Source organism: Trichoplusia ni, chromosome 27, assembly GCF_003590095.1.
Source record: "Trichoplusia ni isolate ovarian cell line Hi5 chromosome 27, tn1, whole genome shotgun sequence".
Classification (NCBI taxonomy): Eukaryota; Metazoa; Arthropoda; class Insecta; order Lepidoptera; family Noctuidae; genus Trichoplusia; species Trichoplusia ni.
In genome coordinates, this window is record NC_039504.1 from 980,686 (window position 1) to 1,008,475 (window position 27,790).

Here is a 27,790-nt window from a genome sequence, read left to right on the forward strand (position 1 = left end):
AGACTGCTATGGTAAATACCCTTGTAATATATGTAATTTATGTTATTACACTGATTCAAGTATATACAATACAAGTAGAAACTTCGATATAGATTGGAACACAATATGGTTTTTCTACAATCCATGGAAAAATCAAATCATCAAAACATCTATCGCTAACGCTAAAAAATCAAAGACAAATTCAGTAAAACTACATAATGTAGTTCATTATTTAATGTCGAAGCTAAGCATTAAACTAGGAAATCAGAAAAAATGCATAAATTTTATCATAATAACTCCATTATCTATAGAACATATCGGAAATGGAGATCTTCAATGGGTACGACATCAAGGAATTTCTGCAGATGTGCCATAAATTCGTGTAAAAATTCATCCATAACTAGGGGACGGGCAAGTTCTTCCAAATTTGAATAGTAGCTGTCGTCTGAAATGCACGAGATATGACATTAAAACGGATTAAATAGTGGCTAACAAATCAATAAGTTATTGATCAAATGTGATTGAAATGTTGACCTTTGGTCAGCGCTAGAAACAAAAAGTTCGCATTAGTCCTATCCTTATTTTATTTTATTTTACGTTTATTTTGACGACGGCCAAATCATTTTGAGATTTGGCTGGACATCTAGACATTTTTATTATTTTTAATAACTTAGTTTAATTTAACTTATTTCTTTGCCTTTAATCAAATTCATGTTTTTGATTGTACCTATAACACAATACTTTAATGACATTAAGATAATTGTACAATATACGCCATAAAACAACACAAGTCACAACCCCATCAAGACTATTTTGATACCGAATACTTTGGTACCAAAAAAGATGTGTTTTTTTTGCTATTTTTTCTGGTTTTTATGTATTTATCATCGTATCATAGATTTTTAGCGATGGGCCAGTGACTTTTTGTATTAGTATTTTAAATGAATTAGAAAAAATACTCACTGTTCATTTTAGTAGCATCAGCATTTTTGCATGTATTAACAGCTTCTCCTTGCAGTTCCGGATGAAAACTATAATCCGTGATATGGATATAAGGTACTGCAAAGCCATCTAATATCTTGGTGAAATTTCCTTGAAAGCCAAGAAAGTAGTTCTCTGGAATCAGAGACATTCACATTTCTTTATAACCAGTCAAATTCCATTGAAACTTACAAAAGCGTATATACTTAATTTATGAACAATGACGTATTTCTTTGGAGGTTTTAAAGAAAATGTTTTAAAAAAAGCTCATTTTATTTTTCCCACGTTTTTATACAGTCACTTACTTGTTTGTTTATTTGTCGTGCCATTTTGATTTTTATAACAGAATTTGAGGCGTGAGTCATTTAAAAACGTGGGTATTTAGGTTTCATAAAGCCATTAATTTTTGACGGATATTCTTTAACTTACGGTACACAGTTGCACATTTGTATTCGTTGCTTGCTACTTCATAAATGGAACTCAAGGTAAGAGTAGGGCAGAAGATATTCAATACAAAGGTGGTGCCGATTGGATTTAACCTGAAATTAATTCATTAATCATGTTGAGAACTACTCTCAACATGATTGATCCTACTAAATATTATAACGAATTATGTTTTTTATGGATATCTTTTCCTGACTGAACGCATAAATACGAAACTTGGTTCATAGATAGTTTATAACCAGGATTAACGAGTATGATAGTTTTTATCCTAATTTTATGATTCCGTGGGATTTGTAGTAAGGGCCGCGGGCAACTTATATATTACTGGAAATGTCAAATGTAAGGCATTATTTTTCTATAGTTGAAAAGTGACGTAACTTTGATTTGTCAGATCAATCCATTATCACAATTAAGTAGCAAAAGCAGTTGGATAAATTTTACTTGGCAAAGTATATCAACGAAACTTTTAAATAATTCTTTCACTCACTTCAGCTTTTTAAATTCACAATTCCGAAAGCCAGATAGGACAGGGTTAATTAAGGTGTATGCTATTTTCGGTAGCTTTATCACCGTCGAGTTTAAATGGAGTGGTTCTGTGGGCTCCAGACCAGGTAGACCAGACAACAACATTGGGAACACATGCTGTTGCACTGCTTCGGTAAGGCAGACATCGTCTCTGAACTCGCACTGTTGTTTTCTAAGTCCTAGAATATTGAAAAAAAAATACGTTAATAAACTTATATTGTAAAAGCGATGATTGTTCGGTTTTTTTTTCATCCTAAAGTTGATGCAGGAATTCCCACGACATGTGCTATGGATTAACTGATTCTCTGGTTAGCATATATAGACGTCATCAACAATTCTCAATCAAAATATATCAGATTTAATTTAATAATTTAGGTACGTTAGAATTCGGCCGTTTCCTTGAGTAAGTGAACATGCGCAACGGTTGTGCAGTCTAAATGGCTTTTAAAAATATCATTTTTCATTCTTCTATATTCATGTGACAGTTAATGAGGAAAACCGTTAAATTAACTTTAAGTAATGTTTAAGGTTTTCAGTTTATCGAACGAATTAAACGTTAGATTGGTTGTGGAAATAAAGTAGAATGAAATGTGACAAATATTATTAAAATTACATACCAAATACATTTTGGATGGAAACTAGTAGAAATAAAAAATATAATGGGAACATTATGTCGAAGTATTCTATGGTAACTGCGAATCGTCAATTTTCCTACTAATATTTATACAATTCTTCGTGAGAAAATTGTTCAAGAAGAGTAATAATAAAATAATGGTGTAGGTACAAATATGAATGAAAATGGAATTAAGATATGAAATGTAGTAAACATTAACGGATTTATTCAAAAACAAGTATTATGAAGCTTAAACATTTTTATGTCTGAGTCAGGGTTTATAGCATTAAAACCAGCAGCAAAATATTGATCGTTATACTTGTAATTTATTTCGCACTACTTGGGTAAGTTGAGGCCTTGTTAACATATACATACCTATTCTTGCAGATATAGTAGGTTGCCAATTTTACATTTAATTTTAAAAAGATATTATACATTGGAGGTGAGGGAAGGAGAAGTAATGAAAAATAACACATGTATGAAACAATTATTTATTCAACAAAGATTAAATCTTATTCCTGGTAGAACATGTCTTCCACGGGAACAGCGGTTAAGTAAGCATTAACGTTACTGATGTATTTGTTGGTAAAACTTTCGATTGTCGGCTTCAGGATCTGTTGGCCTACTGCTTGCCACTTGTCACTGGGAAGTTCAGAGCCATCAGCTGTAACAAAAGAAAGATATAATTAAGTTGATTCTTCTTCCGCCACATCAGTTCCAATTGAATACTGCTAATAGGTCATTCTATGCCTACGACAGTCTACGTATACTAGGACGAAAGCAATTTAATTGAGATACTTGTAATGATGGTCCCTCTGTAGCCTCATAGGAATAAAGCTAATATTAAAGTATAAGACATTATATGCCTACGACAGGCCACGTATACTAGAAGTAAAGCAATTTAATTGCGATAATTGTAATGTTCTGAAAGATAAGTATTTTGGTAACTTTGGTAAAGGATTTGAGCAGCGGAGGTAAGTAAAAATCTCTTAGAAATGTTGGTTGAAGTCCCGAACAATCCCATCAGTTATGGCAATGACTTAAGAAAGAAAACAAGCTATACAATTAATGGTACGTGTAGACAAACGAAGACTTACCGTTCCCGCACTCAATGTTCAGCTTGCCAATGGGATCTTCTTCTAAGTCGTGGGACTTTAGCGTCATGTGAAGCTTGCCGTTAGCGTCCTGAGTTTTAACGTAATCACCGCTGTATTTTAGATGGTAGTTATCTGGAAAAGTCACATTGGTAAATTAATCATCCTTGTGGATTTGGTTTTGGTATGAAGGTCGAAACAAGTCCTTACTTTAAAAAAGATCTATATACACCCATGATATTATTTGACTCGTTTTTTTTGCCAAGCCTTTAAGGAACTTTGAGAGATTGTTTCTATTTTTCCTATTCGCAAAATATCTTAATTTTTACAAAACCCATATATTTCCCATCCCATTGTACATTTAAAAAAATACCCCACAATTAGACTAGTTACGTATGAAGCAAACGATTGTTTTAAGATTAACATTATTCTCGTTTACATAGAATTGCTGGTATTGCTGAGGCAATTGTCGATGCTTACCAACAGTAATTTTGCAGGTGCCCTTTCCTTCACCGATGTCACCATGAACTTCAGTCTTCAGGTCAATAGTGAGATGAGGGCATTTGACTTGGTACTTGTATTTGTCAGTTTGCAGATCAATTCTGGAATGTATTACATTTTTGCCATCCTATATGCAGGAAACATATTTCACAAGTAAAGAAAAGGCGCTAAAACGAATACAAGTGAAAGTAATTGTCGGTATGTGCAATTATCCTTAAAATACCCTTCCTCTTAATTTCTTTGACATAGGTACATTCTTCTATGATTTTTCCTAAGGACGTGTTATAGTATTACTTTTTAAATATCAAGGAAATCAAACAAAAAATTTAATAAAAATAATTTATGAACAACTATTAACTAAATCAATAACAGAGTTTGGTTCAGGAGCTGAATAAATTGAATAATTATTTTTAATGCTCTCTCCGACACGATTGCAGGAATTCTACAAAATAGTAATAATAATTAAAATCCCACTTACCCAACTTTGTCCACTTTGCAGTTCTTCATACCCACAAGAGAGGCATCGTGGACTTTGTACTTCATGGGTGGAGACGAACCTTCAAGGGGACCCACGACAAGAGGGTCTGAAGGAGGAACGCCAGGTATACCAGCAATGAACTTCTCGAAAGATCGGTTGGAACCATCAGTCAGGCACTTTTCGTCATTGAAGTCACATAGTTTTCTTTCACCTGAAGTAATTAAGGTATTGTTTAACGACAACGTATAGAAAAATAAATAGAAATGATAAGGAGAGGATAATACGCGGCAATTTTTGTGCTTTCTCGTCTTAGGCCTTTTGAGCCTTTACTTGGTTGTTAATTAATTTCTAAAATATGTTTTTCAATTAGTTATTATTAGATGACCAAAATTAGTACCCACTGAATTTTTTGAAACAAATTGACTTACTACGGAAAATCCGTCCAGAAAGGGAATTATAATCAGATTTTTCAGATTGTTTATGGATGCATTTATCCAATGATATTAGAGACAGAAAAAACGATTAAACAGCAGATAATTGAGACTGCAAAACATTGTTGATTGTTTTCGGACCAGCTATATAATTTGTTTTAGCGCCATATCGAAAATTATTAGACTTGTGTTTTTAATTTTATAAAACATATCGAAATTTATACTTACTCTTGACGCTGACGAAGCAGAGTACAGCAAAAATAAACACCGGTGTAGAGAACATTTCCTGTTTCTGTATTCACGGTTGATTGCGAAATATAACACTGAACCTATTTCAAGTCTATATATACTAGATTATTAAGTAGCAAAAACTCTCGTAGGATAAAGAAGTGCATCCACATCTTTATTTTAATGTAGTTGTAAAGAGTTTCAATTATTTGTGAAGGCTAATATAAAATTGACAGATATCCTTGTATTGGTTGTTCGCATAAACGATGAATTTGCAGTTTTCTATCTAGGTTACATTTCGTCAACTCGTCAGCGACGATGATGAGATGAGAGATCAAACTCACATGATTAATTCAAACGCCATATTAGTACCAAATATGGAGTTTCCTTTATTTAAACGAACGATTATAAAATGTCACTCGGTTACAGAACATGTATTTACAATAAGCTCTTGTGATTAGATTTTGTTAATCTTCCTAATTGAGGGAGGCTTAAGTCCAACTGTAGACCTGGATCGGCTGAATTGATTAATTCTTCTTAATCCCAGAAGGAAATCTATAAAGATTTCAAAAACGACTGACGAGAAGTGGCGCTTTCTCGTATATGAGGCCAAGACCAACGGAGTAAGTAATTATTTCGAAAACGGTAATTTCATGATAGTACCATTTTTTTCTCATGACTGTTGATTTTTTCTTTTTCAATAGACATAAAATAAAGGAGTTTCTTAATGATACATTTTTTTTTAAAGTAATGGCAAACGAAAATGCAAGTAAAACCATGTAATTTACTAGTTAATAATATGACTACTAAAGATATTGATTAACACTTAAGTAACGAATTGCGAGTGAGCAAAAAATCTGTCTAGACGTTAAGGTTAGATTTGTTATCATGATAACTATGTTTATGTTACATTGTTATTAGAAAACATATATTAAATTCAAACTTCACATTGTAAATATATCTGATGTATATGGACAAATGTTTTTACGTTATTATTTTTGTCTGGAAAGTTGTTTTGTGTCAAAATGTGTTAATTACAAGCATAATTATATACACTAACATTATAAAGCTAAAGAGTTTGTTTGTTTGAACGCGCTAATCTCAGGAACGAATGGTTCGAATTGAAAAAACACTTTTTGAGTTGAATAGACCATTTGTCAAAAAAGGCTATAGGCTATATAACATCACGCTGCGACTAAAAGGAGCGAAGATACAATGGAAAATGTGGAAAAATCGGGGGAAATTATTCATCTTTGAGGGCTTCCGTTGCATGCGCTGCGAAAACGGTTCAAGATCTTCTAACCACGTAGACGAAGTCGCAGGCAACAGATAGTAAATTATAATTTTTCATGCAAAATTACTGAAATTCACATCTAACGTTAATTGCATAAATTTTAATTAATTTTTAGTTCACATAAAATTATTGTTGAATAACTTTAGTTCAAAAACCTAACTTAAACACAATAAATTAAATGGCTGTTTTTGTTTGTCTGCAGATTTCTTTATTGTTAAGTTTTTTATAATGTTTGTAGTTTTTTTATATCAATTCAATTGATTAATACAAAGCTGTAGTATATAGTTTTTAAATGGCAAATGTCAAGGGAACTTTGAAGTTCTTGAAAAAGTCTAGTCAATACTCAAAATGTAGGTATTTACGATGACTGTACTATTTTAAAAATAAAATGGCCTTCTCATCGTTAGTCGCAAAATTAGTAAAAAAATTCATAATTATTAAGTGAATATAAAAATAATAAAGTAAGACCCCGTGGATCCCAGACCTACGTTATTTAATAAAAGCTGAAGGTTTGTCAGCGGATGCTATCAGCATAGGTAAGAACAATGGTCGATTATGGAGTTTGGGTCTTGGTGGCTTCGGCAGATAAACGACCGATTAGCTTCGGACATAACCGTTGCATCAATTAGTAATTAATCAGTCTCTAAACAGTTAATAAAATAAAATAAATATTTTCCTTTAAATTTATAGGTTTCTTAAACATTTTAGTTCAGACTGAGTTTTTAATACAATATTTTTTAATTAAATTTGTTCTAAAAAAAAAAACTTTATAAACAGTTAATAGCTTTTTAAAAGGTTTTTTTGTCTCAAATAAATTTTAAGCATCATAAAAAGGTTCGAAGCTAAACTGAAATTAAATATTAGATCTCGTTTTTACTATTTCAACCTTGACTGATAAATCGATAAAAGGCTTGTGATTATGTGTTACAACTCAGGTCTAGAGCAACGCCCAGTCAAGTCAGACATCAAGCATGAATTATTTAAAGTAATTAAACAATTAACTGCTACTCAAACGTTCACAAGATTTTTTTTTTCTGTAGTTGATATAAAAAAAAACAATAATATTTTTCTTAAGAGAATCATTTATTTCAAAAACATTTTATAGCGTCCGTGTGGTCGTGTGACTGATCAAAACACTATGAAACATTTGGGATTGACTTCCAGTCTAACCAGTTGCAGGTAAGTATGGTTCTTAAAGGGTTTTAAAACTCAATGGAATCTGAATCAAATGTGAGGTTTCCAGATGAATTGATCGGTCAAACCCAAGATACAAGCAAAAGTAACTTTATTGATGTGTTTTAGTTCAACTTCGAAAACAAACGAAATCGGTTCAAAATTACATTAACAAAAAATAATCATAAATCAATCTTAGGGTCTATCAGAAAATAATATACCTTTCTTATTTTTCTAGTTATTTAATGAACATAAATTTTTATTTTTCTATAGTAAACTACACATGGTTGTCTAAGCAAATGAACTGTGTTTAAGAATATAATCAAGCAATGTATTGTCATTGAAAAGCCCAGACAATAATGGAAACAGTTGAAGTCGACTCACATACGGTGTTACAAGACGTCGCATTAACGGTTCTCTTATGGTTTCTTCAAAATTTTTCAGGTTTGAGTCGCCATCGGCTTCTGTTGAAACAAACGGCAGTATAGTGTTTATAAATCTAAGAATTGTTTTTAATTAATTCAGCTGAATCCGAAACCAAGAAATGAGTCCAATTTAGCTTTCAAGATTCGATACAGACTAAGGTAACGGAAAAAAAAACTTTTAAATAAGAAGGTAAGACTCTTGATGTTAAGTTAACTTATCTCTAGAACTATTGGTTTAATTCTCTTATTTATGAACAGTTTAAATAATTTTACTTGATCTTCTTCATCTTCATTATAACATGATCTTCTAAAGTATTTAATTTCATCAAATATACAAAATTTTTGTATAACTAAAATAGATTAAATTTAAATTACGTTTTCCGACATTTAAAGTTACTAATACTTACCAAGTCTTGAAACAACGAAAAATTGAAATTTATCTAAACATTGTTTCGTTATTTAAAAAATCTTACCTTTGTCATTTTTACTGAAATTAAGCTGAGAAAAATTCAGCATTACTCCTTCTGGTTTCAAATGTAGTGAAAAATTGGTGACTGCATACGGTAGATTCAGAAAGGTAACATTGCTTTTCAAGTAACACCGTAATGTAATATTGTAATTATCTGGAAGAGAAAATATCAATTTGATAATTTGGCTAAAATAAAAAAATATCCCACTGCTGGGCAAAGACCTTATCCCATATTATAAGGCACTGAAAACGCTTGCTCTCAACCGAGCTACCAATTTTATAGTACTTAATTGCATCTTAGGATCTATGTAGTATGTATGTAAGGTGTACACATATCGTATGATAAAATAATAATAACATAAAATATTGCTCTTTGGACTTCACAAATAGCCGAGTCGTTGAGGTCACCACACCAAACCCACTGAGCGCGACGTGTTGCTCGACTCGCTCCACAAATACTTTTCCAAGTCTGGGTGTCTTTGTGTACGTAACTTACACCCAGATACAGGACAAACGATCATGCACGAGACCAATATTGTCATGGGTGGGAAGCGAACCCACGTACTCTGGTATCGTAGTCAGGGTACCACTACACCACTACACCAACAGGCCAGTCATGATGGCACTAATTAAACTACCTTAAAAAAGTAATATTTGTCATGTTTTGGATTTTATCTTTTCAAAAACGAAGTCTATATTGTGTTAACTTATAACACCAGGCTTATTTTTATTTTTAAATACGACGCTCTTTGTGTCAATTAAAATGCTAAATATTACGTAAACACTACATAACAGATTTTATCGCAACTCATATTATTATCGACATAATGTGACTACGACAACACAAAAGCGTTGAAGCATAAAACAAAAAGTCTAAACAGTGAGCTTAAACTAGTTTTTAATTATATCAAAAAAATATAATAGTAACATTTAATTTTAATGAGGATCCCGCTCCAGGTCTGTGACCCGCGATGACGAAATCGGTGTTGCATCTCTCTTCATCTATAGCTAATCCAATTGGAGTTGCAAGCTACTGCCTATTATGGCAGTAAAATAACTAGGGCATTTTAAGCTGAGCGATTCACCACCTATCGATTTATTTATATTTCCATGTGCTGTAATCTATATCTATACTTGTATACTAATATATAAAGCTGAAGAGTTTGTTTGTTTGTTTGAACGCGCTAATCTCAGAAACTACTGGTCCGAATTGAAAAAATCTTTTTGTGTTGAATAGACCATTAATCGAGGAAGGCTTTAGGCTATAAACCATCACGCTGCGACTAATGCGTTCAGTACTTTTCTAGTCTATCGCGAACAGACAGACAGACAGACAGACAGACAGACACGGCGGGGGACTTTGTTTTATAATATGTAAGGATACTTTTTTACTCACAGTATGATATCAAACTTTTGCCAGATCCTTTTACTGTCACATTTCCTATTTGTCCACTTGCCTCGTAATCAGATCGAATAGAAAAATGTGGGCACCAATAATGTTGATCGAAATATGAATTCTTTAAATTGTTTCTGAAATATAATAACAATTATACATAAAGAAATAAAAAAATATTGAAGATTTCCATATAAATGGAGTAATATAATGCATTAGTGTTATAAACAAGGATATCAAAAAAAGCGGTTGAAATATTTAATTCAAATTCAAATCTTTATTCATGAACAATTTTTACATTGTGTTTGAATACATAGTTATAAAATATACATTACAATATATACTATTACAATGCATGACATCACAGAAAATACAATTAATTGGGCAACAACACACCATCAAAAACGTAATAATAAAGACCGTTTGTTTTTCTTGTAGGTACTTGATTTCAATAAAAAAAATATCTTTAAACATCATATTTAATTGTTCTTGGTCGCTTATTGTTAAAAAAATAGTTTATTTCCTTAATATCTGTGCAAACGAAATTGCTGACAAAGGATATTTTTCAAAATCATACCTATTATTTTCAAATTTCGCATGCACACGACACAAAAAAGGCATACCTGGGTCTCACAAACGTTTGCTCTGTTCGGGAATCGAACCCACGTAACGTCGCGCATTGAGTTGAAGTGACCTATATTTACCACTCAGCTATCAGTGCAAAACTAGTTACGCAAACCCGATCAATACGCGTGAGTAAACCGTTATTAATTAAATAATTATGAATAATGATTACTTACATAGTACCATTAGTTGTACAGTTCCCAATCCCTGACAGCTCACAATTGTTCATAACAAATTTTAATTCTGGTGTTTCAATATTTATAGTTGTAAAGTTTTCAACATAATCGTCATCATCCGTTTCCATGCTTGTGTCTTCATATTTCACATCTTCTTCATTACTTGCCGTGGGATTGTTTATAACTAAAACATTAAATATAATTATGATTTATTAATTATATTTGTGTAATTACATTAAAAAATTAAGACACAATTTTTTGGTTTGATTTTTTTCACGCAACCCCTCGAATTATCTTTGATGGTTTATCATCATTATTTGAGTGTTTCATAGTATATTTATTGTTTGGTAACAATAAATATATTGTATTTAAAACACTTTTAAATATAATATCAAAAAAACGTATTTAAATGACTATTAAATAAATAAATTATATAACACAGACTTACTTGTTCCCAACGCACAGTACGAAAACAAAAGTAGAACGAAATACATGTTTATACCACAACAATGCAACCACACCTTCAAAAGATGAGTGGGTATTAAATACTAAGTCAATATCGTAAGTCTCGAGGTCTATGACCTTTTCATGTGACGTCACATGGTAACGAACCGGTCCTACAGTTTCGGCGTTCTTCAATCTGATTAAGGTTGCAAAAAACAACAACCGTTGTTCTATTTATACGATGCCTTAATGAGTATACGACCGCAGTATTCAATGCTACTGCCCAGTCAATCAAATCGTTCAAAAAGATCAAACATCTTATGTTCAAGGCAATCGACTAGTGAAATTTCTTGCGGAATTTGTTGAAAAACATTCAAAGTACGTATAACAAGACACAATATATAAGCTTAGTATAAAAACGACGAGTTGCACTCCGGAGTGCTGGCAGAAGACAAAACTTGAATATTTTTTTGAGATTTTGGAATGACATTTTTAATTTAATAGGAAGAGAAAAGGGCAGGCCTTTGCCCAGCAGCGGGATCTAAAACAGGCAACATTAAAAACCTGCTTGTAAAATCAATAGTAAACCTAATTTAAGCACGTCCTTATCATTGCCGTCCATCCAATTCATTGAATTTAAAGTGAAATTTACCAAGTTTTCATTTTACGTTAAACATATACAAATGTTGGACATTACAGCCTCTCTTACCGTGGTCAGATAAAGGCGAAGTTAGGAAATGGATCTTTTATCAGATTCAACAAGGATCTGTTTGAAAGATATTTGAACAGTAGCAGTATCTTTTCGCACAAACTTTTATCATGATGGAAAGGTTTTAATTAAATTAAGGTAGGCTAATCCCTGCCACGTTCGTTTGTATGATTAAAGATTTTATCTAAGTTAAGGTAGGTTCATGAAATTGGCGTCGTAAATTTGGAAATGTGTGAGTCTTAAATTGGTACTTTTATGTGTGTGAACTTACTATCGGAATTGTAAATCTGTGCTGTGTTGAATTTTATATAAGACACAAAATACGTTCATAAGACAGTCTTTTTCAGTTTTTTTAGCAACTATCAATTACGTTTGGGTTTTATCACGCAAAATATTATCTACAGTTGGTGTGTAAATTAAGACGTGGATGATGCTTAGCTCATTCTTAAAATCATCGACTGACGAAGATCCTTCAAATAGTGCTTCCAAAAATGTAAAAAAAAACAGTGTTCTACATTTTTTAGTTTACTTATTTTAAGTCTGATACAAATTCTACTTATTGTAAATTCGTGTTGAAGTCATTTCCACTTATTTAGTCTAAAAAGTAATAAATCGTGCTGTCCTAAAATTCAATCCAAAAATAACTAAAATAATATAATACTTTGTACAATACCAACATTCCTAACTCATCCCACCATAAAGCACTTAAAAGGGGAAACGTTTAAGGAAACTAATCGCTATCCGATCTACTTACATGAAACGTTCTAAGGCAATATTCTAACGTAACCGTCGTATACCAAGTCATAATCTCACTTGATTGCTTAGCCATCGTAGCCAACGAGGCGTCAAATAATCCCGACTTTACGCTGCAGGAATCTGTGGTAAGTTGGCTGCAAAGATGCTTTGGAATAAGGAAATAAATAGAAACGATGCTTTTGCTTAAATTTTTTGACATTTTCAATGTTAATTGGCACTGCAAAAAATATTTAGAGGTAGAAATGTTTTCCTCTTTTTTATATGGCTAGTTCGCTCTTAATTCCAAAATAAAATGTTGGTTCCTCATTCTGTGTTCTGACGCAGTTGGTTTATTTATATAGTGGTATGTTTTTTTCCAACTAAAGGATAACAATATCATTAGAAGAACGTCACCTTCTAGGTTTTTAAATCCGTAAAGACATATTACATGATATCTCATGTTTAGTACATCGACCATGGGAACACACTTATTATTTAAATGATATTTATTCACATTAGCTATTGTAATGATTTGTAGGTATAATTTTTGTCTCCTAATATTCCCTTATTCTCACATTAATGTGTTCCAATTGAGCTTATGATTTTCGCCTACGAATGGTTTAATATTGTTTTCAGCATTTAAATATCAAAAACAATATGCAAGTGCGGAGTAGGATAACTATCAATATATTTACTATCTTAATATTTCTCAGGTATTTTTAATGTGTCTTCTTTTATAAAAAAAAACTACCGTGTTACAATGCGTTATAATATTTTATGTATAGCATCATTTAAAATGATTACTCATAAATTTCAATTTTAAATTACCAGTGAAAAAACCTCTAAAACTTTATTCAAATTAATTACCGTAAAATATAAGCGTATCATTTTTTGTTTCAATCTTGGACTAGATTTGATCAAATAAATCCAAACTGAAAAGATTACGAAATACTTGGATAACAACGAAACTCGTAACAGCGCCATCTATGAAAGGAACGCGGAAGCTCTTAGCGCGAAAGCCTACATTGTAGCAAATTGTTGCCAAAACGAAACTACTCTGAATCAATAACATTTGGTGCAGAGAGTAAGGCGCTGATGTCGCCTGGATACTGTGTATACTAATAATACCAATGATTACGTCCGAATCAAAAAAGGACGAAAGAGGATAAATATTAAAAAGCAATATGGTCTAATTGTGGACAATATTACAGAATGTATGAAAATTTTATAGGGTATTAATGTTTAATGCTTTAGGTACAATAGTAATTATATTATTTCTTGCTTCTATTTTATTTTAATTATAAGGTTCGCTTGAAATTAATATAAGATGCTTATTTGGTAGTGCCTTCTCATTTAAGGACATAGTTCGAAATACATTAAAATATTTGTGTCAAACTAAAGTTGCCTAAGTTAATCTAATGTACAAACAAATGTGTTGCAGGTGTGGACCATGGGTATATTTTTTAGTGTATTCCTAGGTTACATATATTGAATTGCTCTACAAAAACGTAAAAATGACATCTTTTTGGCAACCGTTCCTAAAGAGTCTGCAATAGGCTTTAATATTAAGATAATTGAAAAAATAAAGCTGAATCCTGCTAAACCTGCACCTACTTATAAGACCCCAAGCGATACAGTTAATGTTTACTCAATAAATAAAGGTAACGGCCAAGTGACTTTCCAAACATCAAATCGAGCAAAAGAAGTCCTTTCAAATCTATTTTTATATAATTTTCACCTGGTGCGAAGTTAAACTTACAATAATATTTCTATAAGATTTTACAATAATGTTCGGAATCCCATTAAATCGGGAGGCAAAAAGTTCGCTCGTTGCGATATGATGTGTGGCCCGCGTCTACACATTGTTTGGTAATCCTTGTGGGCTTGCGCAAAAAATGTGGGAACTATAATGTTGCACTTTAGGGATGGATAGGAGCAAGTTTATTATATCGATAATGGTAAGAACAGAAAGAGAATGGCATGTTAAAATACATTTTGTCATAGGGTATACAAAAATATCGTGCATAATGAAAAATGCGGTACATACTACCACTTTAAAATTTTACCTAATTGTAGACAAGTATTAAAAACAGAAAACAAATTGCTCTGCTCAGTAAATTCGAGCAGTTCAAGGGAATGCAGATCCAAACTTTACAAAAACAAAATTTTGTTAACGTTCGTTACAGTATTCAGATAATATGATTAAAATAAACACACGTCCAAAACATAATTTGATGTTGCAAATATCGACAAAATTTACTGTCAATCCCTATCAAGCAGCACATTGGGCTGACAGAATAATGACGCGCCTACCTCCGCCTTCCATTCACAAACCACCTCGACAATAGCATGGCAAATAGCCATTATTATCGAAGCAAGGGCCCACTCTATTAATACCATGGAACCCGGACGAGGCGATTATTGGAGTCCCGTATAGTCATAGAGTATGCGACGTTTTCTTAGAAAGTTTTACGCAATGTAAATATGTCAGGCGTATGATTATATTGCAAATTGTCGGTGCTTCGTCTATTTGCGTAAGTCCTTACTGGCCATTAGACGTTGCCATTATATAAAACGTATGTCAATCAAATCCCAGTATGGTTTGAATTTATGGTCGTATAATTTTCAATCTTTTGCTCCAGATCTGAAGACAATAGACTTTGCCATAAACCATAAACTTGCAAATGAATATAGAAACTATTACTTTTCTGGATATAATAATTGATTTAGAGAGGGATAAAGTCTACTTCAATTCAAACAAGGAAAGACTAATGAAAGTGGAATTCAATATCGGACATAGCTAAAAAGAGTAAATCGTTGAGCAAAAGTATGAAATGATTCCAATTTGTACAATTTTAATCTAGGCATACCATACAGCCGATTCTATTCGACCACCGCCTCGCCAAACGCCCAAAAAAATATCTCTACAATAAAGGCCCATTATTTCCCCGTCAGGGGTTTCACAAAAACATTTTTTCGTACAATTGTGCAATGATCACAACAGACTATAAATAAAACACGCCCATTTTACACGACATTGTGTGAATATTTGGATTTCAATTCGGTTTTATCAATATATTGGACATAGAAACAAAGGGTGGTATAGAATACATAGATAAAAAAGTGTTTGATATCAGAGGGTTTTATGTTGAATGTTTTTATAAAGCTTCGTTCTCAGGCACGCGTTACATAATACTAATAAAGACATTATTATAATAGAAGAATTTTAAGTCGGTGCTACATTTACACAGAATGGTAATGAAACTTTTGGAAAAAATTGGAACGGCACTAAAACGACAGTGATGTTCACATTTTTTACCTGCCCGATTAAAAACCAAAATTTTAAGACCCCTACTTCTGCACTTAATCTTCAGTGGGTAGGTAAAGTGCAAAATTCATAGAAAAAATAGGACCGAAAGGGTTTACATGAATACGTCCGGCTTTCAAGAAGTTCAGCTATCTTGATAATTTGTCCACTTTACTATCTTAAGAATTGTTTAGGGGGTTGCGTGCGCACGTCTAGGTGTTTATGCTGTTATCTTATTCAGCCTCCACAGTTTTACGATTTGATAAAAGTCTCTTTTGCACGCCATTTATGTCCTAAACCAAACAAATCAACGAAGTAGGAGCATTGTTACATGTTAGTTAAATCTAAAGTTAGCACCTCTACACCGCAAATCCTGAACGCCGAAGCATTAGATACTATCTGAACCTTTTTAAATCCATTGATTTCAGGAATCTTGAAACATACATTTCCTATCTTCGGCCACATCTAAAACTTCTATCAGGGCAGGTAGCCGAACCGATTTGTTGAAATTTGTCAAAGGAATCTTTTACAAACTAAAAATAAATTCATTACGCAAACATCTGTTGGTTTTCAAGGGCCGAGTTGTAAACTGCGGTCGGGTCCCAAAGCTTTTCATACTTCGATTAATCCGACGATAAGAGTCGCAAGGACTTACAATGTGTGCCTTACAGATTCCAGATCGAAAGCCGATAAACACATTTGAGGTAGAAAAATGTTTTTTCAAGTAAGTTATCAAGTTATCAGCGATCTCTTTGGTGTTTGTCGGAGACACGTGTTTTGACTGGTTATTATATTTTTGCGGGCACGGACGGCTGTCCACAATTGTCTGCTACATTTTTGTAGTGATCTTATCACCGCTGTGTCATCTCAGGTTAAGTACGCCAACGTGGTAACAGTTACATACTATTTCGTAACTAAGTACACTTGGGAGATAATACTGTGCAATATGTCGTTAGATAACAGAGATGGACAATGGGGCGAATGTAAAAGACATAAAATAAGTTAGTTTGTATTGTAGGTTTCGCGTAAAGTGTATTTAGAGGCTAAGTAGCTACTTATGATACCTACGTTGTTTGAATTACAAATAATTATATTAAAGTGAATTTTATTCATTCACAAGGTTATCTCCTTTGTGATAAATCATTTTCTATTAGCTTCACTTCCATAGCGTGACTAAATTCTCACGTGTTTCCAGAGGTTTTTGAGTTTATTCCCAGAATGACGCATAAACACAATAGCATTACGTAAACATAGATGCTTAGATTAATTGGTAACAAGGACATAAGCGTCGTGTGTGGCTGCCCTTTGACGCATCACTGATCAAAATCACGATAATGACCCAAAACTTAGTGAGCGTTATAAAATTCTTTAAGGCTACGTCACGATGTCATTACATACCAGGGGTAGTACCTCTCAAAAGCTAGACGGGCTAGTTGCCGTTGTGGGAGAGGGACAGCGCTACAAGCATCCCGATGTTTTATCTCACTTCCACACTATCAACATCCCTACTTTGTTGCAGGGCCCAGTTTTCTTCGTCCCACAGACTTTGATTATCTTAATGCGTTTGATACATTGAAAGATTAGTGCGTTTGCCTTCTTAATTGTCCATTGTAGAGTTGTGGTTGAGATTGATGGATGTATTCGGTCTTAGAACGTGTTTACAAGATTCTTAAGAGATTCAAGTTTTTGGGCAATTAATTGTGTGTGGTGTTAAGTGTCATGTTCTCTATGGGTCAACTCAAAAGCATGTCGCAAATCTCACCTTCAACATAGCTCAGATTTTTTTATAAGCCTGAAATTTCGTTTTTCAACAAATTGATGGGTGGGTGACGGGTGGGATGGGGCAACAACAGAGGGCTGTTGATACTTATTCAACCTACTCACTTATTTCCTATTTGTGTTACTTTTCTGAAATAAAGGTTTATTATTCAATTAATGCAGCCTATCAAGGTCCACTGCTGGACATCAGCCTGCATCAAGTTGGATACAACACCCGATCCTCCGCTTTACGCATCCAGTCCCATTCTTAATTTGGCTGAATCGTTTAGATTTATTATTACTACTTATTAATTAATTATATAATGAAAGAGAACATTCACGATATCGAGTAAATAATGAATGGTTCGTTGAAACATGACGTCTTCTAACGTGTTTACTGCTTAGGCCGTTATTGTATCCATAAATACAATTTTGGTTTAAAAGAGACGTTGAATTGTATCGTGCGGTTGACAGAGTATTTATATAAACTAATATAAACAGACCCCTCGAGCCTATTGTCAAAGGCATTACAGAACGTCCTTTAATCTGCCGAAAACAATTTCGCACGAATTGTTTAGTTATTGTGAATTGTTTGGTCTTTGCTCAATCGGCTGTTCGATTTTGGGGATTAAGGATTATTTCAAGGAAATGTCATTCGTTGAGAGTATAAAAGAATTTTTACAATTCATTGTTCTTCAGTTTGATCAGGTGTTGAAAATAAAAAAGCAATTTTTCGAATGTCACGTTTTTGATACCGAAGTTTACAAAAACAGATTTAAAAATTCTATATCATATTGTCAAATCATTTTTTAAAGGCAAAAAACATTCGAGGTAGCTTTTATTAGTTTCCGTAGCGTTCTAAAAACATACCGCTAATGACCGCTATATGTCTTTTTTAATCAATGAAAAATTACGAAGAAAAGTACTTTTAGAAGATGGCAAAACCTACGGAAATGACGAGTAACGTCACTTGTCGGTAAAAGTGTACCGATAAGTGACGTCACACGATGTTTCAGCTTACTTCACGCTATAATAGAAGTATTACAAAGGGACTATTTGAGGGAGGGAATTGTGTTTCTTGTCAAATACCCAATTAAAAAGGTTATCTTTAGACCATAGGTACTCTTTAAAGTACTAATAACAGCCAAGTTACATTAACGATGATTGATTTGTAGGTCAGTCGCCGATCTTTGAGTGGACTTAACGGTCCAACGTTCATTAGAAGCGTGTATAAATCAATTAAACAGGCCCGGAGTGGTCGAATTATGGTGACAATATTGCGAAGTTTCATTAAGAACTCGTTTGTATTTGCTTAAGTTACGCATTGACTGTAAAGAGGATGGTCAAAGAGTTTATGAAGATTATTGAGACGATGATTGAAATTTTTCTTTAAACGCTTAAAACTTTTTTTTTATGTATCTACTAATGAGTTAAAAAAATATAGAAGAAGAAAAACTTGCCAAGTCTAACTGTCTTACTGTAATGGTTTATTCTCATAAACCATAGTGTCGTAGGGTAACCACAAGGTTGTATCTCTACAACCTTGTGACAGACGGACGAACAGACAGCGTAGTATTAGTAGGCTTCATGTTTTATGGTTTTGTTACCGAAACCTAAGAAAAACGATTAATTGCGATTCGGAATTACGATACAAAGAGGTCCGTATTATACAGGCTAAGAAAAATAAATTTAACAGTTTTCATACCTAATTTTAAGATTCTAAATTCGCAGGAAGTGCTCAGATATAATATAATTGATTATGTTGTGCCTATAATTTTCGACATAAGTGAATGTAGAAAGCTGCCCTGATGCTGACCACGTTCCTCAGATATAAGAGACCGATATGAAGAGAGAGGATGAAAAGAAAATTTGAGTTTCCTTTAAGGTCTAAAACTTAGCATTTCATATAAATTTAAGCTGACAGTTTATTTTTGAGAAAGTTACTTAACACTAAAAACGATAAATCACTCGATATCAAACAAATAAAATAAAGTAAATTAAACGTTAATATTATGATAAAACATACACACAAACCCAGCATGTTTGAAATGCCTCAAATTGCTTGTTTTTGTTTAATAACAGAATTCATATTTAGATAAAAGAACATATTTAGTTTTATCTCAACAGCTTTAAATTCTAGACTTAATATTTGAATTTGTTTTTGAAAAATAACTTTAATTCTTGAATACAATGAATTCCCAGAATTTTGTTTGTTTTGAAAAATGCGTTATTGATATGGTTATTGATAGTATAGAATTTGATTTATGAAACCTATTTGATATAAATTAAATGGGAAAATAAACAAATCGAATATTTTTACCCATATTTTATTTATTTAGGTACTTAAAATAGATTATTTAAACCTTGGTATGCTTTTTTAAATAAATACACAATAAGTAACTCATGTCCGATTTATTTCAATGGTATATTTAATTAACTAATCGTAAAATGGTTTTACATTATTTTGGTTTTAGTTACGTTTTATTTTTAAACGAACTTTTAGACGCAACGGTAGTTTACCTTTTTAAAGTACTTTTACTGTATTTTGTTATGGTGGGGTTGCACTGCCAGCTCAATTGTAAAACGCCACTGTGCGCGGCAAGTCACGGGTTCGAGCCTCACGTACTGCAAGAATTTTTGTGATCTATAAATGCTTTTTCCAGTTGTCTTTCGAATGTGACACGAATTTTCGTGAACCCCACTCGATACAAGTATAAAATTCCTTAGTGCGCTTAAACAACATGTGTTATCGAAAACACATTTTAAGTTTTGCTTCACTACTTTGAAGTTTATTAATACAGTATAATATTTTACAATGTTTGCTATGTTTACCCAATAAAAAGCTTACAATGTTGATAAAATATAGATTGTAGTTGCGTGACTGAATTGACGTCGGTATATAAACATTATTAATAATTAGGTTAATAGTCATTAACTGTATTAAACTTTAACGTTCGCTATAAAATATTGGCGGTACTTTGTTTTGATTTTTCATGGCTGAAACATGAAAATATACTTTATAGTCCAAGTGGTTGAGACTTTGATGGTCTATAGTATAGATATGATGTTCGCTGGTGGTAATCGTAAGTATTAAATGAATATAATTGTAAAGGATATAATATTCTACAACTTTCAGATAACACCATCTAGTGTCAGACTAAGCATAGCTTGTATTTTGAGTACAGATAAACACAAGCATAAGACACAAAATAAATTATAGTGCTCAATAGACATTTGTCCTGGGTGGATATCGAACCCTCCAGTACAGCAGTCAGGGTCACTAACTGAGAGACCAGCAATTTTACTATAACATAGACTCACCTAGTTTCCTTTCCCTTATTAGAGACTAGGTGTTGCCCGCGTCTGCGTGGACTTTTGTTGACAGCGTTCGGTGGTCCCTGTTTCCATGGAAATATATCTCCTTAGTGATCTTAAATCTATTACACACCTTTTTAATTTTCTCTCGGGAATAATTTGTAAAATCGAGATTAAAGGTTCTTTTCCATGTCAATGGCTATGTGTATCCCAATTTTCATCCAAATCCGTTTAGCCGTTTGATATGGAGTAACAAACATCCAAACATCCACACGTTCACATTTATAATATTAGTAAGGATGTCTTAGTCTAAAAAATCGAATCCTCACTTGTAATTGTTTTCAGTAAAGACTGTTGTATTGTAGAAGAAAACCATGCGTGCGATCATATACGTTCGTTGTTTAGAATATATTGCGCTTTACCATTTGATTCTGTTTACCCCTTTAGGCACAAAGCATGACGAACCCCATCACACACGTATGGTGCTATAGTTTATTATCCGAGGCGCCATTCCAATATCTGAGGGCACGGCAGTGCCCCTGCCAAGTCTCGAGCAAAACGGGCACGGCCGTACCATCTTTTCTCGAAGCGATTCGCGGCTGTTTCGCCCCCCCTGTATCTTCGACGTGGACAAAGCTAGGAGTTTAGCTTTTCGGGGAATAATAGTAGGCATTAGAACAAGCTTAAGTTCGAAATTACATGCCAATTGAATTAATGGTTTAGGAGTTACGGTCGATCAAAGTTACACCATTTTGTCACTCACTGACTCACTGACTCACTGACTCACTGACAGATCATCAAAAATCTAAGGTACTTCTAGCAGACTTAGAAACTTCAAATTTTGCACCAAGATAGGTCCTTAGCCACATATAAAGGAAAAATTATAAAAACATTAAAAAATAATATGCCATAGAAAACAATTTTATATTTGCGGTTTGGCAAGAACATTATGTATGGATTTTGACTGCATTGTTAACTTTGTTCGTTGTTTAAGTACCTATTCAATTGGATGAATACATACAATAGAAAAGAATAATATAAATGTAATACACAGACTATCATTAATACAAATTAATACATAAAATTCATAATTCATTAAATTAATAAAGCTAAAACTCCATTGTCTATGAAAAACCATTTCGAAACTAAAAAATATTGTAGTGATAATTGATATTCGGAGAACTTTACGTGTTATTTAGTTTAGTTTAGCTATAGTTTGTAAGTTAGTAGATATATATATGCATATATATATAAGTTTAAGCTTGTTTACATTAGAAGTAACGAAGTCTCAGAGAAGAAACAAAAGAGATAGAGATAGAGAATGGGTTCTAAGCAAAGCAGTAGCTGAAGTCCTAGAAATTATGACACCTAAAAAAAAAGAAAGAAATACACTTACAAAAAATAAATGAGATCCCACCAAAAACATTAAATGTAAAAAAATGCCAAGTCTCTCGATGCAGTCTTTCCATCGTAAAAAGTTTTGAGATCTCATAGAAGCCAAGTCCTATTCAAAATATTTTGTAGTTATAAATCAACATTTAGTAATTGTATCAATAGTTTTCTTTATATTATAATTATAGTGACTTGGCAATGAGCACAAATTAAAAGCTGCTTGATGCCTGGAATTATGTGCAAATGTTACTGACGAGACCAGTGATCAGATTATTTGTTATGTGTGAATCATGATGGTCACTACCGACTACATGCTCCAATACAATAATTAAGAATACCTTACGGGCCATCGCTTTATGAAAGTAAATGAATCGAGAGTACACTAAGACTGACTGCCGTTGCCGAAATTCGGTTGGGACGACACGGATAAACCAAAAGAAAATTAATTTTGTGATATTAATGTTTACGCATGCGGTGTGTGTAACTTTCAACTCCTACAAATATGCCGTTTTATTTGTTTCTTCTTGTGCTCATTGCCAAGTCACTATAATTATAATATAAAGAAAACTATTGATACAATTACTAAATGTTGATTTATAACTACAAAATATTTTGAATAGGACTTGGCTTCTATGAGATCTCAAAACTTTTTACGATGGAAAGACTGCATCGAGAGACTTGGCATTTTTTTACATTTAATGTTTTTGGTGGGATAATACTTTACTAGTTACTAATAAAACGTATAATAAAACAACCCCGTTTACGGCTTGGTGAAAACTTAAAATTGTTACTCTCGACATAAATTTTCTTTACTATTCATATAACATTCACGATAATAAAGCTTAATTATTACCTTCGAGAACCACAATGGATGTGAAAATTGAAACGGAAGCTTTCATAAACATATTTGTTTTAGACGTTTTATTGGTCTCTAATTAAATTCTGTTTATGGGATAGGTTATGACTTGACCTGAATTTGGATACTGAGGTTTATGAATATGGTGGCGCCTGGTGGTGTGTTGGTATATGGGATACGCCTTGGAAATGTATATAGACGAGATAGGAAAAAGAATTTGACCAAAACTTTTACTGAAAGACAAATTTATTGAAACATATTATAAGCTTGTAGTGTAACAAACACTAGTAATGAATAGTTAAACCAAGCCCTTTCCGATCATTGCATCAAAATAAAATAAAAAGCTTTTTTGCAAAATGTTTTTTTTCCCAAGCTTGTTCGGATTCGTACTCAAATACTTTAGATACTTACATCATCATCATCATTCCTCTGTCCTTATCCCAATTATTTTTATTTGGGATCGGCGCAACATGTGTTCTTCTTCCATGCCTTTCTATCAGCCGTCCTCTCACAGTAATACTAAAATAGGTACTTTAGATACTAAATTACTTATGTGGTTGAAAAATGTATTTTTTTATATAAAACCTAGCAAAAAACTCTCTTAGTTGAAATACGAGCACTAACCCTAATTATTAGAGTTATTAAAAAGTATACGCATCAAAGAGTTGTAATACACTCTCATTATTTCGTAATGTTCATGTAACGAAACCTTCTTGATAGTACTTGCACTAGATCCTTAGTAAGCTATTAGCAAATCCAAGTGCGTCCGAACTAAACTGCATCAAGCAATACCAAACAATGTCGGTATTCCGTCCATATTGATCCACAGCATTATGACTATAGGTGATGTATACTGTCAATTAATTAACTTACTGAATAGCACACAGCAATTGTACTCTCTAATGAACCGGCCAGTCGCAACTCGAATTAATTGTCATACGTGCTAGGAGTATCAAAACGTCAATTTAATGTCGACCCCATGCACCCCAGTTCCACCTTAACTCTAGGGGTCTATCATCAAACTGGTCGAACGCTAATAATGTTCGCTTATGATAGCAATTGTGTATTGAAATGCACGTTTAGATAATGAGAAACACAAATATTTTCAGTAATAATTGTATATAATTTCCGTTGCCAAAAATTGATTCAATAAAGTTAGCAAAAAACTTATTTTCCGCTTAACAAACTTTACCTAAAATAAATTTGTTTTGATAGAAGTCCGTTTATGGAAGGCCACAGTGGGCTAGTTAAAAAAAAGCATTCGCGTCGTAATTTAAAATTAAACTGAATTTTTGATTATACCGAAAAAGTAAGATGCCTAAAATAAACAAGGAATATTTTAATTAGTAGAGGTATATCCGAATTAACTTAAGTACAGACACGTAATTCTTATTAAAAAAAAAGATTCTCCAAGAACTTCTGTGTTCATTCATCATTATTAGTATAGTGTTCGAACACGTCTCTACACTGCAGCCAACAAGAGGTTCACCAGCATTCACCTACATAAAATACTGATACATAATCGAAATTAAACCTTAAGTAAAGATTCTCTTTGCTAAACAAAAAAAAAACAAACTGCCCTCCTTAGTTCGTAATTCAAAAACTGACTTCCTCGCATCCGTACTTCATAATTCGTAATATTATTTTAAATTCATCAATTCAACTGCAAATAATAACGCACAGACAATAAATGAACCATTATAATGGGAACAAACAGCACGATAGTGACGTCCATTGACACGTTCCTGTTGATTAGTTTACGCGGCACAGGACTATCGACTGTTTGCTTTAATTTATTGGAATCAATATAATTGATAACTGAATGATGACGCTGCATTTCCAATTAAATCCAACTGTGATTTTGAGGTATTAATGGGATGAACCTGATAAGTTTGGTGCTTAGTTTTGAAAAAAGACTATTGAATTTATCGAGTATTGTAATTATCGACTAATATAAGATCAGTAAAATTCAAATTTTATAGGTAAACATAAACACACAACATACAACGTAAATACACATAAACCGTTACGGTATTTGATACAATTAATAAATAATGTTATTTTATAGTTCCAGTGCAATGTCTAGCTTTATGTCTAGACGACATCGTAAACAACAGTCGGTACACAACGATTCCAGGTAGTATACGTATTAAATGTCGAATAAAATATATCGTGTGTGTTGGTAATTACATCCATGTTTTAGTAAACCGCTAAATTGGTACCAGTAGAAATTCTTAAGGAAATGCTATCTAATTACTTAATCAAAATATTTTAATCGAATAAAACAATACAAATTTTAAGTTTTAGTGTCTGAAAATCTCTTATAAGCAAGTAAATAATGACTAGAAATGCTGGCAGTGTTTTGGTTCAAATGAAACGCATACGAAAATTTTGTTCTAAAATTCTAAAATCAAATAACGAAAATGTATCGTGATAAGATGAAAAAAAGCAAGTGATCAAATATTAATAAAAATAAATAATAAACAAGAAATTAATGTTATCTTATTGAGTGTTACCTGCAAGCGTTCCCATAGCAACGATGATCCGTCTATGTAGTGCTCATTGTGAGGCAGTTTGAAAGGCGCGACCCGAATATTGTCACAATGGACTGAGTGCCTGAGGGACAAAGAGCTTCGTATAATTAATGACTGAGACCACGAAATGTCGCTGTCTTGTGACGACTATGAAGCGGATAGGGAGAAGAATGGAGAGGGATGATCTTATCAATACTTTTTTGGTGATTGGAGTCCGTAACGTTGAGTTTCTTATTAGCTTTTTAACACTGAAAAGAAAATTCTTCATTTTCCTGAACACTTGATTAGTAAAATATTTACTGTGTATGATAATCTTTTCGCAATTGATTTTTTTATTTGTTATAGTATTAGTACTAGTAAGCTACAAATATTTAAAATTTAATATAACGTGTCGTATACAATCAAATATGTTATTTATTGACTCCCGCACCCAGACTATAGATAAGCATTCGTGGATCACATAATACTCCTAGTCGTAAGCGGGGACCGAACTCGCGACACTTTGCACTGAGTTGATTGGGCGTAGTAAAGTAGTCAACAATTACATAATCTACTTTTTTCATGCCATTCACGAATCGCACTCATCAACAATCAATACTTAACCATAAAATATCGGCTCCACACATTCCTTGCTCTTCTTCATCCCACACCGAGGCTTATATCGTTAGATTAAGATAAAACTAAAACAATAATCCTTTTCATTTCCAGAGTCCTTTATTTCAACAACTATGAATGCTAGGCAATGTCTTCATATCAGTGAATGACGAAAAAAATCTGTGTGGGATGGTTTTAACAGCGATCTTTATGACTTTTCTTATACATTGTTTCGCTATTAAAACGAGTATAGTTATGTGGTCTATAGCTTTACCCATTCTCTTTCATTAGCCTCAATACCTAACATTAATATTACTTTTATTGTGGTCAGGATAAACAAAGGAGTATTTACGATCATCCGAGGATCACTTTATGTTCTTTCTCGTTTATGTTTTATTTACGGCGTCTTCTACAAGCGTCTTGGAGCTTTCAAAACTAATGACGGTATGAGTTTTGTTGCGTTGAGTTTTCTAGCTATATTTATTTCTAAGTAATCTCCGGGCAATTATGAAGAATGAAGCTACCAATCAAATCTCAATGTAATCTTACTTACATATTGACTTCTTTCAAGATTTGAACCTAAAAAAGCGTTTCTGAATACAGGCTAGAATACAATCATTGAAAACAATTCTCTTTAGAACGACATAAAACGGAATCCAAAACTACTGATTCGGAAAACGTTTGTATATTTAAACAAAGAATAATTAAGGTACATTCGAAATAGTACAATCTATTTTCCGAAGACGAAATCAAGGCACAAAAACCGCAGACGTCGTCGAGTAGAACATCTTTTAAAGTATTCAGAATTGCATGGAAGCCTTTTGATTCGCTATTTACCGGAGCACGGTGCGGCTTCTTAATAAAGCAAAGGTGTTTAATTGGCTGACAAACTGCTCGCGAAGTAATTACGTCTTGGCTGGCAAAGGTTCAAACAACGCGTCAATCTGGTCGCGAAGGGATGGGCTTGGATTATTTTATCTTTTGCATGTCAATTTACGATACACCGAAGAAGGCGAAAATAAATATGATCTAATCGTCTAAGTATAGGTTAAATAATGGATGAGAAACGTGAATTCAGTTGAACAGTAAATCGATGCTCCTAATGATGTTACTTTGGAATAAAGATCGCATACTCGTGGTAAGGAAATGGTTAAATTAAGTAAGGATCGGGATAAGATTTGTAATAACATATGTCATTATCAGTGTTCGCAATTTAGTTAGATAAGGTCTGAAGCGTTCGTGTTACCGACGTTGCGTGATCTCTGATGGAAAGATATTTAAGTAAAACGTGGCATAATCACCGTTTGTAATTGCAAAC

General features: G+C 32.9%; 2 protein-coding genes across 3 annotated transcripts; both read right to left on the reverse strand.

Moving 5' to 3' along the window:
* Positions 1–3,017: 3,017 nt before the first annotated feature.
* On the reverse strand, positions 3,018–5,698 carry LOC113505927. The gene is made up of 5 exons (XM_026888804.1): positions 5,275–5,698; positions 4,616–4,826; positions 4,117–4,238; positions 3,640–3,771; positions 3,018–3,206 (listed from the first exon to the last, which is right to left on the reverse strand). Exons 1-5 carry the CDS (start codon positions 5,327–5,329, stop codon positions 3,055–3,057), a joined length of 672 nt encoding a protein of 223 aa, XP_026744605.1. The 5' UTR covers positions 5,330–5,698; the 3' UTR covers positions 3,018–3,054.
* Positions 5,699–7,965: 2,267 nt separating this feature from the next.
* Positions 7,966–11,009, reverse strand: LOC113505928. 2 transcript variants are annotated; one of them, XM_026888805.1, is made up of 4 exons: positions 10,829–11,009; positions 10,032–10,165; positions 8,640–8,789; positions 7,966–8,205 (listed from the first exon to the last, which is right to left on the reverse strand). In XM_026888805.1, the coding sequence occupies exons 1-4, from the start codon at positions 10,954–10,956 to the stop codon at positions 8,033–8,035; spliced, it is 585 nt and encodes a 194-aa protein (XP_026744606.1). In that variant the 5' UTR covers positions 10,957–11,009; the 3' UTR covers positions 7,966–8,032. The 2 variants fall into 2 exon arrangements, 1 of the variants encoding a protein (XP_026744606.1); XR_003401668.1 differs by lacking the exons at positions 7,966–8,205; positions 8,640–8,789 and having other exon boundaries at positions 9,985–10,165; positions 10,652–11,009.
* Positions 11,010–27,790: the final 16,781 nt, after the last annotated feature.